The sequence below is a fragment of the Pithys albifrons genome, chromosome 6, assembly GCF_047495875.1.
Source record: "Pithys albifrons albifrons isolate INPA30051 chromosome 6, PitAlb_v1, whole genome shotgun sequence".
NCBI lineage: Eukaryota > Metazoa > Chordata > Aves > Passeriformes > Thamnophilidae > Pithys > Pithys albifrons.
Window position 1 is genome coordinate 52,767,163 of NC_092463.1, and position 13,909 is coordinate 52,781,071.

The following is a 13,909-nucleotide window of genomic DNA, read 5'->3' on the forward strand; positions in this document are numbered from 1 at the left end:
CTAGAAGTCCAGCAACAATGTCAACACTGAAGAATAAAAAACCTGAAGACTTTTAAACTGTAGCTAAATATAGGTTTGTAAGATATTTAATGTAACTTGGAAATTACTTAATTTTTCTCCCCAGAATGTAACAGAGTTATCATCCGGATCTTCATATTGTTACTAAGAGAACAGACACATCTGTCAGTATATTTCTTCAAAAGTCAAAGCTATGTATAAGCACATGTAGTCAAAAAACATGAAGCCAAATATTTGCTTTCTGCTTTTCTTGAGAAGACAGGAACACAATCATTTCCTGTTATTTAATTGTCTCCAGCTTCTACTTACAAAATTTCCAATGCAAAGTAATTGTAAAACGTGATGATTGGAATGTTTTAGAATTTAATAAAGATACATGCTTTAATGGGTTTCTTTACTTAGCCATCATTTTTATAATTGATATAAAAAACCTTTTATTCATTCTGTGAGTTTGCTCATTTGATCATCCATGATTAAGATGAGTAAAACGTTCCCAAAGAAGCAATTCAGCACAAGCTGCCCACACACTTCTGAAGGAATGAATGAATGAATGAATGAAAGAACAAAAAAAAAAAAGATCAATCAGAAACTGGCAAGGAATCCTGCCCTTGGACAGCCATCGGAGTCTTGCATCCCTAAACCTGCATTCTTAAGTGATTTCATCTGTCCACAAAGGTTTATTTATCACTTACTTTTGACAACTTTCAGTCGTATTTGTCCACATTGGTCTTTTTACCTCCATTTAATCATGCACCCTTTAGAGGTTCTTGGATCTTTAATTTTGGTTGATTCACTACCTTTTAGCATTTGGCTTGACCAAAATGGATTTTATTGTTCTGCAATCATGCTCTTCACTTTCCCTTCCTCTATTACAGTGGATAACATCACCAGCTCTTCTCTGTCACAAAGGCTCAAACACCATGGTAAGGTCAGTTTTGACTGTTGTCCTCTGCTTAATTGTCAGATACTGTTGAGGCTTCTTCCCCTTGCAAATATCTTCCTTTCTGTTTAGTCAAATATTTCAACTTTTCTTCTGTATCTTTTCTTTCCCGCTCTTCTTGAGTCTTTCCTATGCTGTTTTTTCCTGGGTTTCCCCTTCAAAATGCTTGCTGCCAAAAATGTCAATCACCTTTCCTTTCTTTTCTTACACAGATGCGGTGGAAATCATGATCATCTAAAGCTTTGAGTATTACACACTTAGATAAGAGAACATTGAAGATAGGCAGTAAAAATCAATCAAAGCAATAATATCTCTTCCTCTGTTTACTCAATACTTTAACTATTTAAGTGTCATCTTATTGAGGGGAGGATGAAGGGAGAAAAGTACCAATCTCTTTTTTCCAAAGAGGGAAGTTTAGACACATAATGATTTACATCCTTCTAACTGAGATTGTAATAATAACCATGTACAGCATACCACACATCATACAAATTGCCTGATGTGTGTGGCATATTAATGTTTCTATGCCTACTATAATCAACTGCAATTTCATCTTGCAAGTTAATTCTGTATAATTGTCTGTAGGCTGTGAATTAGTTTTTATCACCTGAAAATCAGAATATCTTTCTCTATTGACCCATGGAAACCAGCATAGACCCTGGTCCAGGCAACCAGCCCAAACAGCCTTTAGGGCAGCACAACACAGTCATCAGCTCTGGGTGAGAAAAAGCAGGACAGCATCACTGCATTTGCCTTCATTAAAAGTCACTGGCATATTGTACGGTAACATATGACACCTGTCTCTCCTTCTTAACCTGCCCAATCTGGGCAAATGTGAGCAAATACACTTTCTAAATCCTGTCCCCTTTATACACCTCATAGCTTCACGCGACAGGGCCAGAGTTCCCTTGGAGATGGTTTGACAAAGAGATACACTTTGACACTTCCCACCTTCCCTCCTTGTTTCTTTGTTGTACCCACAACTCTTACCTCCTCTCTGTACTCCCAAAGCAATGTCCTTTGCTGTGTTTGAGTTCTTGGCCACTTGCCTTCTGTGCAACATCTGGGACCTTCCTCAACTTTAGTATCATGTCAGTACCACCACATTTGAGGCAAAATATCTTATCACAGAAACTTACTGAGAGTTAGGCATTCAACAGTTAGATCATCAAGTACATACCACACTTTGATTAGCCAGTTTATATAACTCATAAATTCTTTATAAGTTTAGATCTTACCAATTTTCTTAAAAATATATGTAGGGATATTATGCTGAATTCAACAAAAAAGACATATCAAGTTGGAAACACATGACATAGAAATTTTAACAGGCTAGGAATGCTTCTGTTAAGCTTAAAATTTCTTGTAAAACAGTAGTAAAGGAATAGCAAAACCAGTGCGAGTGGAAACAAATCTGGCTTTGTTTATGAAGTGTTTTAACAGAAATGTCACATGGCACAGCAGCACGGATCTGAGCTCCGTGGTAACAGATCTTGGTCTCATCTGCAACCCACACCCTTTTCCTAAAGCAGTGGCAGGATCACGTCTGCACCGTGCCAGGACCACGCCATGATCGCGCCTGGACCGTGCCGCGACTGTGCCAGGATCGCGCCAGGATTGCGCCTGGACCGTACCGGGATGGTGCCAGGACACGCCTGCCCAAGACGCCCACCCCTTGGCAGCCCCCGCAATGCCCTGACACCGTCCCGGGAGGATGGACGCTCGCAGACACGGGACTGTTTCCAGGAGGATGTCTTTATTCGGCTGTACAGCAGGAGGCGTGGCAGGAGCAGAGAGGGCAGCGCTAGTACTTGCGGGGCAGCCCCTGGGGGCGGTAGCGGTTCGGGTCCCCGCCGCGCTGGCCCCACTCGTTCGCCTCCTGGTCCGCAACGGTGTCCTCGGCGCCTCTGCCGCTCACGCTGCTCTGCTATCCCTCCCGAGCGTCACTGCGGGGAACGAGAAAGGCCACCTGAACCGATCGCATTTGACTCAGCCTCGTGCGGATCTCCTCACTCATACGAAGCAAGCTTGTCCTCCGCGCTTCTCAAGGTGAGATGCAAGCACATACTCATCCTTGTCTGAGCGCCCGCATGGAACCCATAACTGTTACTTTGGGAAACGAACCAGCAAGGAAAGAGAGTTCCTTGTGATATGACCAGAAATGCAGAGGAAGGAGTCTGCCTCTCGGGAGGACAAGAAAGGCTCACGTTCACGTGGGAGGAGAGGCACCATTCCTATAGAGACAGACTGTTCAAACAGCAGCTGCACCCCCTCCCCTCTGCTGTCCTTCTGGGTCAAAAGCGGAGTATAAGTTAAAAAGGACTTCACTCACTCCAACTGGAATGCCTGGATCCCTAGTAACTCACTGAGTAACAACGGCCCTTACACGTTAGGTATCTAATCTCCTTGCCGCTTGGTCACATGGGCTGGAGACATCCCCCTCTGTGCTCAGCTGCGGGGGGCCAGCACAAAGGCGACAGGCCCTTTCCCGCTGCAGCTCTCGGGCACGGCTGGCGGCTGTGCCAGTGACCAGAGAACAGGCTGCGCAGTTCAGGGAATCACAGGCACGACCTGTGGACCTGCCACTCACCCACCAACGCTTAGAAATCTGTAAGGTGCAGATCTGTCAGTGGGAATCACAGCGGGATGTATTGGCTCAAGGTTCCATAGACGCGAAGTGACTCGGGGAGAGGACATCTCGGAACTGTGGTTTTTAGATTACAAGAGACTTGACGAGGCGCGAAAAACTGCAGGTTACTTTTATCAGATGCCAGCTTTTGGAGTGCACACTCAGCAGTCAGTTTCAACATTCCACAAACCCGAAGGGGCCAACTGTAAACATTATTCCAGGAAAAAAACCCCAACCAAACCAAAACAAACAAAACACAAAAGCAGAACCCCGCCTGACGCGGCGGGCGGAGCCCTCGCGGGCCAATGCGCGGGACCGAGGGCGGCACAGGAGGAAGCGGCGGCTCGGGCCGATGCGGGCGGCGGCGGCGGACCCGGGGCACCGCCCGGAGGACGGCCCGGGCGCGGCGGCGGCAGCAGCGGGCAGCGGCACCTGGCTCCTGCTGCTGGCGGCGGCGCTGGCGCTGCTGCTCACACTGGTGGTGCGGCAGCTGCTGAAGCAGCGGCGGCCGCCCGGCTTTCCGCCCGGCCCCGCGGGGCTGCCGCTCATCGGCAACATCCCTGCGCTGGGCGCGGAGCAGCCGCACATCTACATGCGGCGGCAGAGCCAGATCCATGGGCAGGTACCGCCGCTCCCGCCGCCTCCTCGTAGCCTCCGGAGCGACAGCGGGGCGGGCTGGGGCGGGGCGGGCGGCGCTGCCGGCGGCGGAGCCTGGGGCGGAGCAGCCGGGAGGGACGTGCCCGTCCCGGCGGGCCGGGAGCTGTCCCGAAGCGGCCCCGCACCAGCCCCGAGCGGCTGTCAGTGCCCGCGGCCGCCCCGGGGCAGAGCGCCCCGCTGGGGAGCGGGACGGGGGACACACGGCTCTGGCCGAACGGTGCTGCCCGCGGCACAGGGGAAGGGATTCCAGCTCCCTCCTTCCTTAGACTGCTCTCTCATTTCTTTTTTTGTGTTTGTTTTTTTGTGTTTGGGTTTTTTTGTTTGTTTGTTTGGGGTTTTTCGCTACAATGCTGAAACTGGTGTCCCAGGAAATGGAAATAAGTCCCTTGTTTTGTATCCACAAATCTCGGTTTTGAAATTTACAAAATTACAACAGTCAAAGAGCAAGCACTGGGATAATGGCAACATTTTCACTGAAAACACCTTCCTTCGAAGTACCTTCAGTGGGACATTTGGGATACTTACAGGCCATTAATGTTACTCTGTAAAGAATGGATCTTTTTTGTACTTTCTTATATATCAGGTTTTTCTTTTCATCAGCAGTGTATTCTTACAAGCATCATAAAAGTTAACTCCAAACTGATCAAGAGGGGAAAGGCAGGCATGTATTTTGACAGTGGAAAAAAAAAGTAAATGTGTTTCAAGCAAAATACGAGGACAAGCAAAATGGAAATAGAAAGGAATATGTCATCAAATAAACTAAGCTTTCTACTTGCCTGGAATGCTGTATGGAATTCTAGTCTCTTGCATCAGAAAAGATCCTGCAGAACTTGAATGAACTTGAAAATGGCATATTAGGATTTGGGGCACTCTGGGAAAATAGGAGAGGATTTTTTAAAATTATGTATGACATAGGAATAAAGATAAATAAGGTAGATCAAAGTATACAAAACTCACAAATGGTATAGAGAAATATACTGGAAGTCCCTTCTTGACCATAAAAAGAAGAGCTATTATAACAGTGAAAATACCAAGTTTGCTATAAAAACAGTCATAGACTTATGGAATCATTTAAGTTGAAAAAGACCCCTAAGATCATTGAGTCCAACCATTAACCTCACACTTAGTGCACCACTAAACTATGTCCCCAAGTGCTACATCTACACAGCTTTTAAATGCCTCTAAGGATTGTGACTCCACCACTTCCTTGGGCAGCCTGTTCTAGTGCCTGACAACCCTTTTGGTGACAACCCAGTTGTCACAGAATGTATAATTAGATTAACATGTTTTCATATTGTGGAGGTCAACAGCTTTGAGATTATAGAAAAATATAGAGATTTGTATAAGTAAAAATACAGATTTGTAATGGTGGGGAAAGTATAGAAAACAATACAAGATTTCAATCTTGAGTTTAGCCTCAGTTTTAATTTTTAAAACTTAGGTTAAGATTTTCATTTTGTTTATCTTGCAGAGGTCTATACCTTCTGCAGGCTGTCTTGCATCTTTCTCCAAAGCATCTAGTGATAAGCACTTGTGGAAAGAGGAGATGGACCTAGCTGGGCTGTGTTGTCAGTTGTTGGGTGTCATCATGGCTCTCACTGCTATCATGCCATGGTTTTTTGGGACCCTGTGCAAAGCAATGTGGTGTCCAGGTCCAGATACAGAAAGCAGTGAGAGCAGCCTGGTTGTTCTCACAACTGACACCATTTACGTGTCTACCATTCTTATGTGACACGTTGGGAGTCTTTGTGATAGGAACTTGTAGCTTCTGCCATCCTGCTCTTAATCAAATTAAGAAATTTACCTTGACTCAAGAAGTGAGGAGGAGCAGATACAGTAATATAGCTTTCCCCCATCCTGTGGAAATATTATCAGCAAATTAAGAAAGTAGACAATACATGTACTTTATTTACAGTGCTTACATTAAAAAACAATTATATGTAAAGTGTATAATATAACATGATTAGATAAGTATGTACTTCTACTGATACCTACTTATATCTACTAATGTTAAGGGAAAGTACATTTTTTTCTCAAAAATACGCATTGTTTTATCAAATTCACATTTTTTAATGGCTCTTTGAAAGTATTCCCAGTCCTTACTTTGGAGAGCTGGTCATGTTAGGTGCACAGCAAAGCACGTAATGTAGTGTGGTCTAATTTACTTTATCTTTTGACACAGCAAGTTGGCTCATGACAGTCTACTGTATAATACCACAGTGTTCCACCTCTGGTTACCTGTAAGCCTTCCTGAAGGTTATTCAAGTCTGTATTTTGCATTGTTTAGTGTTGTTTCATTTTTCCATTATTTGTTCTCATTATTTCTTCTTGAGATTTGGTTGTAAGAACATTTCACAGTTTTTATTTTTATTTTTCCTCCAAAGATCTTCAGTCTTGATCTCGGAGGTATATCTGCTGTTGTACTGAATGGCTATGATGCAGTGAAAGAATGCCTTGTTCATCAAAGTGAAATCTTTGCAGATAGGCCATCTCTTCCCTTGTTTAAGAAGCTGACAAACATGGGAGGTGAGTGCTAATGCCTTTTATATAATAATGTAATTTTTGTCCAATAGATGGACGCGATCACATGAAACATTTGCTTTAGCCATTTTCTCAACTTAATATCCTTTCATAAAATACTTGATGCTTCTTAAAGAATTTTATTTGGAAAGGATTGTCACTCTTGGACTATGTTCCATAGCAAGATGTCTGAACTTTTTTGTCTATCTTTTTTGTCTTGTTAAATGATTTTATTATCTTATGGGGGGGAAAAATAAAGCGTTGCATAAAATACTATGTCAAAATATTTTTTCAGGCTTACTGAACAGTAAATATGGCAGAGGATGGACAGAACATCGCAAATTAGCTGTAAATACCTTTCGAATTTTTGGATATGGTCAAAGGTCCTTTGAACACAAAATTTCAGAAGAATCTATGTTTTTCCTTGATGCCATTGATACATACAAAGGCAGACCGTTTGATCTTAAGCACTTGATAACAAATGCTGTTTCAAACATTACTAATTTGATTATTTTTGGAGAACGTTTTACATACGAAGATACTGAATTTCAGCACATGATTGAGATTTTTAGTGAAAACATTGAATTAGCTGCTAGTGCTTCTGTATTTTTATATAATGCTTTTCCCTGGATGGGTATCTTGCCATTTGGGAAACACCAGCAGCTGTTTAAAAATGCAGCTGAAGTCTATGACTTTCTTCATGATCTTATTGAACGTGTCTCTGAAAATAGGAAGCCTCAGTCGCCTCGACATTTTATAGATGCATATTTAGATGAGATGGATTGCAATGAAAATGATCCAGAATCTACATATTCAAGAGAAAATTTAATTTTCTCTGTTGGAGAACTCATCATAGCTGGGACAGAAACCACAACAAATGTTTTAAGATGGGCAGTGTTATTTATGGCTCTTTATCCAAACATTCAAGGTAAGAAATTTGACATTTTGAGGAACTGATATAATCTCCTATTGCAAATTTAAAATGCCTTTTCAAAGTCATGCAGTAATCCATAGTCATAACCAAAAGAAGCTTTGTGTATATTCTATTGTGTCATTTACCAAATATACCATGGACAAAGGTGGAAAGTTCATTTTATATGCAGATGAAGAGGATATAAAAAGTCAAGTGTTGTGACAAAATTTTAATATACTGTGAATACATTTTTATGAAGTTTTAATGTTTTAAAATATTTCTAATATATTTAAATTTAGCGTTGTGATGCATGGTCTGTTGTTGGCAGATATACTAATCTATAAGGTTAATAAGAAGATGGAATTAAATACGAAAGTAATAAACTAAATTAAAAATATACAAGCATCAGCGAAAATGTAAAGCAAGTTGTGGTTGACAATTTTTATCTTAAGTGCCTCAGTTCACACTAAATTTACATATTAAAGACATTCATATTTATTCTTCTGGAAGAACAGAAATGGCATTTAAAAAGGTGTGTTACACTCATTCTGAAGTAAGATGGCAATAGGTGTCTGAATGCCAGCCTAGACATTTTGTGTAGAATTTTGAATTTTTGGAAATGAACAGTCATGTTTCTGGTTTCACTGCCTCCACTTCACTGAACATGAAGAAACTGATTAAAGATTTTAAAAAATAGGAAAGCTTTCATGTAGCCTAGGTAAAAACAAGATTTAATGGGATTTGAGTTGTTAATTTTAAAAACTTTGAGGGGCATGCTTAAGATAAATACATTGCTTCAGTCCACTCAGTTCAGCTAATAATTTTTTGCAGAAGCTTAAAACCATTGCAATTGTTAATCAGTCAGCAGATTTCAGATGATTTAAAACAAGTGTGCTTAAAGAAAAAAATTGCTTTTTATGCTTCTGAGTTCCACCAGTTCATGTGTAAGCTTTACACAGTATAAGAAAAGCTACAAAAAATAGTAACATTTAGTAAAATTAAAAAAAAATAGAATCTGATTTTATAGGTACTTATATGGTCCATATTTTAGTTAAAACTGTATTAAGGGCCATAATTAGGCAATAGTGTATATTTATGCTTTATATTACATAAAAAGCCCAAATACAAAAAGGTCCATGTAAATCAAAGTTTCTGATCAGTCTGTCCTGGTTCAGAAACAACATTCATATCTGGAAACAAGAACATCCTTATTCCTTCTCCATTAACATCTGACCAAGATAATGTTTCTCAGTAAAGGTGAAGAAAACTTCGTAATTTAGTGTCTGCTATGCATTGACAGATTTTGTAGAGATAACTAATCTTCTGATCTCAGGTTGTGCAATACAATGAGTTTCTGAATTAAGATTTAAAATCAGTTAATCTGGATAAAAATAAAAATTACTGTTATTTTTCATTTAATTAAAGTTTCTCTGTCCAAGTACTACAATTCACATTGATACACCACTATGACACAAGTGTGCTTTCACTAAGCTGCTTTTCGTCTCTTTATTTTGATGTGAAACATTGTCACTTCAGTTTAAAAACCTGGTGATTATGGAAGAATTTTTCAACCAATGCCCAGATTTTCATTATTGTTTCTACATGAACAGTAAAGGTCCAATTTTATTTTAGTTAGGTGTTGTTTGGCAGTTTCAACAAAGAAATTGCATCAGAAAAGGAAGAGGCAGTTTGAATACCTTTGAAATTATTGAAACAACCCGTGAACTTAATTTTTAAAATAGCTAATAAAAAGCACAGTGATTGAATTTGATCCCTTTCAGTTAAATTCTGGCTCCTGTTCCTCTTAATTCTCACTGTATTTTTTCAGATACTTTAAGTTCAAGAGTGAATGATTTTACACTGTGACAATTATAAAGAATCATAGCAGAGTTAAACAAGGGAAAGTTCAAATAGCTGATTTCAGTCTTATCTGTGTTCACTTGAGTATGTAATGTTTTTCAGTCCTTTACTTATTCCTTTAGTTCTGAAGAGCTCCAGAAATAAAAATATACACAAAGAAAATTACATTAAAACACTATTTTATACTGAGAATAATTACATTGTAAATTAAGATTACTGGTATATATGCTAGCAATTTCTGGATAAGGAATATAGAGTCTAAGTTTAATAAAAGTTTATAAGCTACTATATTTTATATATTTCATGTTTCAGTATTCTTTTAAAAAATATATATTTTAGCTTAAATTAAAATTTAAAGGCCATTGCACTGTAGTCATCAGCTTTTATTGCTGTTCCTAACAGGGCAAGTTCAAAAAGAAATTGATCTAGTCATGGGCCCAAACAAAATGCCCACTTTAGAAGAGAAATGCAAGATGCCATACACTGAGGCTGTTCTACATGAAGTTCTGAGATTCTGTAATATAGTTCCACTAGGGATTTTCCATGCAACTTCCAAAGATACTGTTGTGCGTGGTTACTCAATTCCTGAGGGCACTACAGTCATTACAAATCTCTACTCTGTTCACTTTGATGAAAAGTACTGGAGCAACCCAGAAGTGTTTTTTCCTGAGAGATTTTTGGACAGCAATGGGCAGTTTGTCAAGAAAGATGCATTTATTCCTTTTTCACTAGGTAAGAGTGATTCCTTCAGCTGTTCCTTTTCATAAATCTAGAGATGTATAACATATAGGTGGTGGCAGTAAAGTAACAGAATGATTTCCTCAGTTTTGATTTAACAGATTTTAAAGATATTCAATATAATGCACTCTGGAGTTAACAAATTCTAGCATGATGTCATTTACATAGGTGAGCTCATTAATATATATAAACTAACAAAACCCCGTCATACAAAGTTATAGTAATTGCCAGTTAATAGTGACTGACAGTAGATATAATGAGGAAAATAGTAGGGGAAAAAGGCTGAAATTCACAGTATATTTTTTTAAGTATCTTCTGTCTAGATTGGCACTTCAAGACAAGATAAAGTAGCTAATAAATACATCTAAATAAATTTGTTTCTGTGGCATTTGTGAGGTGAGAGCAACAAGTTCTCTAAAATCTGTTTCTTAGTGTAAATTATCACCCATTTTTCTGACACAATACTACCACCAAGTGCATACAGCTCCTCTTAGAACACAGAAATTACCATTCTTGTTCATAAGAGTGAAAATGCAACTGCAGGTATTTTAAGTATTTCAAAACCTTCTTTTTAATCCAGGAAGAAGGCATTGTCTTGGAGAACAACTAGCTCGAATGGAAATGTTTTTGTTTTTTACTTCATTACTACAACGATTTCACCTGCATTTCCCTCATGGCGTGATTCCGGATCTCAAGCCAAGATTAGGCATGACGTTACAACCACAGCCATACCTCATCTGCGCCGAGAGACGGTGAAGAGAAGTGTTGAGGTTGGCAGGTGGAGCACAGTGCTCCAAGTTGCAGCTCAGGATCCACTTTGCCTTCTATTTCTAAATGTGTTCATATTCAGAATGAAAAAAAATCAAGGGCTTTTAGACAAATTCTGACTATTTATGCACAAGTAAATAGTTTCTTTTCACTTGGTTTTCACAGGAAAAAAAAAAGTGTGGAACACATCCTGCATAAAACTGATGTTTTCACTACAGAGGTCTATTTTGAATCTAACTTCTGATAGTTTTTATATATTTAATTACTTAGCAAGCCATTTTACTTTGAGGATATTTTTATAAGCATAGAGGATATGGTTCAAAGTGTTTATACTTGAATTTGTCCATGGAAATCTCGTTTACATTGTTCCAGATAAGTTGTTCTTTATAATTCTCCTTTAAGTTTCCATAGCTAAAAAGGTTTAAAAGGTATCTATTTAAATTTCGGTAACCAAGAATAAACTATCTTTTCCAGCCTTGACAAAGTGATTGTCTGTTAAATCATTTCTTTCTCCTTGCCCTATCTTCCCAGGTGGTCATAATTTTCTGGTGAATCAGACATCTAAATTCACTTTTAGGATTTTTTATGGCTTGCTTCTCATTTAGCAACATACACAAAATGTTCAGTTATTGCCCTACTCCTGGCAATTACAGGAATCTTTTTTACCAGTAAGTTGCATTTCTGGACACATGTCCTCCATTGCCTCCCAACACAAAGCACTGTGTAATGATTAATTTCTGCTTAGATAGTCTGAAAAAACCCTCAGTGTTTGTGTTACCAGAGTCACATGTAACTATACTATGACTAAAGAAAATAAGCTGCTCTTCATTCTGACCAGACTTTTTGGGGAGAGAGGGTAGAATAGGATGGGAAGAAATAGACTTTAAATGTATTTTAAGCACAAATTTTAAGCACAAATTTTAAGCATAGGAGCTACTCTTGACTTTTTCCAGTTTTATTTTCTATTTTTGACAGCTAATGCTTTGTGGTTATTTGTAGATAAAGATTTGTGTCTGCAGACCCTACAGGAGAACATGATACTCTAAATACAATATGCTTGGTCCTACCATGTGAGAGGACAAGGCCTCTGAATGGGGTTCAGAACAAAACACACACTGAACAAGCAGCTATTTGAGGACAAGCCTGAGCATCAGAGCTCATTTTTTATACAAATAATGCTTCAATTTGGAGTTGCAGGAAAGTTGAAAGGCAGGAATTAGTGGTTTTCTACTGAGCTGAAGTTTTTGGCTTATACTCAGCAGAAATACTTACTTTCTTTTGAAACTGCAAAAGAGAAGAATTAAAGAGGGGTAGTACCAGTTCACTTATGTAAAAGCCTATTGACTTCAGATGCAGCAGGTCCAGGTTATTTACTTGTCTGAAGGTAGTCACACCCGTGTATCCCACAGAGAGCAGCTCAAACACATGTTCCTCATGCTCTGAATACAGTGGGCAGGCTATTCCACTTGCTAAATAACTTACTGCCTTTCATAGAGAAGGTTTAAGGCCCAAAAAAGAGAGGAAACAGCCAAGTCTGATTGGCCTCCATTGGGTGTACCATGAAAACTGAATGAACCACTCCTAAGACATTGGCAAACAGTGGGGCTTAGGAATCCTGATTGAGGCTTTTTAAGATACCTGCATGAATAGATGTTGGGTGCTTGTGAAATACAGAAGTAAAAATTGTGGAATCTACTGAAATCGGGTGCCTTCAATATGAAGCAGTTTCAAAGAGTTCAAGCTACAGTTCTGGACTCATAGTAATTCTTTCTATACCCAACTCTGGGCTCTTAAATCAGACAGCCTGAGTTTTGTAAGTATCTAGTCTTGCCTTCTGGATTGCAAGAACTCTAGGCCATCCTTTGTGAGGGGGCTATGTTTAAAATGCAGCTGGCCAGTCATAATTCCCTTTTGCTGAGGTAGTTTGAGATCTAACTCCTGACTAGTCTTTAATCCATTTAATGAGAACCATATCGATTATATGTCATTCTGGTTTCTAAATCAAAATGCCTTGTAAAAGCCTCAGCATATCAATCCAAAGTTTTACCATTATCTGCCAATTTACAATCTCGTTTAAGCCATCAAATACATTTGACAAACTCTTCTATAAATCTTTATCAGTACTAGTTACATCTACATGTTTCATTCTGTATCAACTTTTTCATTATTTTCCCTCTGATTTAGCATTATCCTAATGATCCAATTTAATAATTTGAAATACTGTCATAAAAATGTTTTTTTCCAGTCCTCTGGAATTTCTCTGTTGTATCCACATTGATTAGTAACAAACACCAGTAGACAGCCAGATGTTCAGAATTTCCTGATGAGTTTTCAATGGCTGAAGTATCTATCATAGATAGCAGCTGGCTCCTATTTAACACTGTTTGGGGATTAAAGGCTGATATATTTACCAGTATATTTTTCTGGTGTAGAATTTAAGGATAAGAACAGGCATTAAGCAGCAGTTTTTCCTCTCTGGCCTTAAGTGTCCTAACACTTTGGATTCAAGCAATGTGTCCAGATACTGACTGAAAGATTTCTTGACATTTATGTTGTGACCCCTCAGTTTTTTCATATTAATGTCATTGTCACTTATTCATGTTATTTTTTTCACCATTTTCCCAAGTTTTATCCCCCCACTATTTTTAGTCTCATTTTTTCAGAGTTACCTCTTTGAATTCATGATGGTGGTTTAGAACTGGAAGCACTCTTTCCACATACAACCACAGGAAGAAACTTTCATATACCTTCTCTGCAACTCCGTTGCAAATCCCAAAGGCATTATAGGATTTTTTTTTTGCTGTAAACATAGCTAAAATTGCATATTCATCCTGCCTTTGCCACTCCCAATTTCTGCACAGATTCA

General features: G+C 39.2%; 1 protein-coding gene across 3 annotated transcripts; it reads left to right on the forward strand.

Annotated features, from left to right (window-relative positions):
- Nucleotides 1-3,809: 3,809 nt before the first annotated feature.
- Nucleotides 3,810-13,403, forward strand: CYP2R1 (cytochrome P450 family 2 subfamily R member 1). 3 transcript variants are annotated; one of them, XM_071558899.1, is made up of 5 exons: nt 3,810-4,209; nt 6,629-6,770; nt 7,060-7,692; nt 9,940-10,269; nt 10,856-13,403. In XM_071558899.1, the coding sequence occupies exons 1-5, from the start codon at nt 3,940-3,942 to the stop codon at nt 11,029-11,031; spliced, it is 1,551 nt and encodes a 516-aa protein (XP_071415000.1). In that variant the 5' UTR covers nt 3,810-3,939; the 3' UTR covers nt 11,032-13,403. The 3 variants fall into 3 exon arrangements, with proteins under 3 accessions (XP_071415000.1, XP_071415001.1, XP_071415002.1); XM_071558900.1 differs by lacking the exon at nt 7,060-7,692; XM_071558901.1 differs by lacking the exon at nt 3,810-4,209 and having other exon boundaries at nt 6,683-6,770; nt 7,496-7,692.
- Nucleotides 13,404-13,909: the final 506 nt, after the last annotated feature.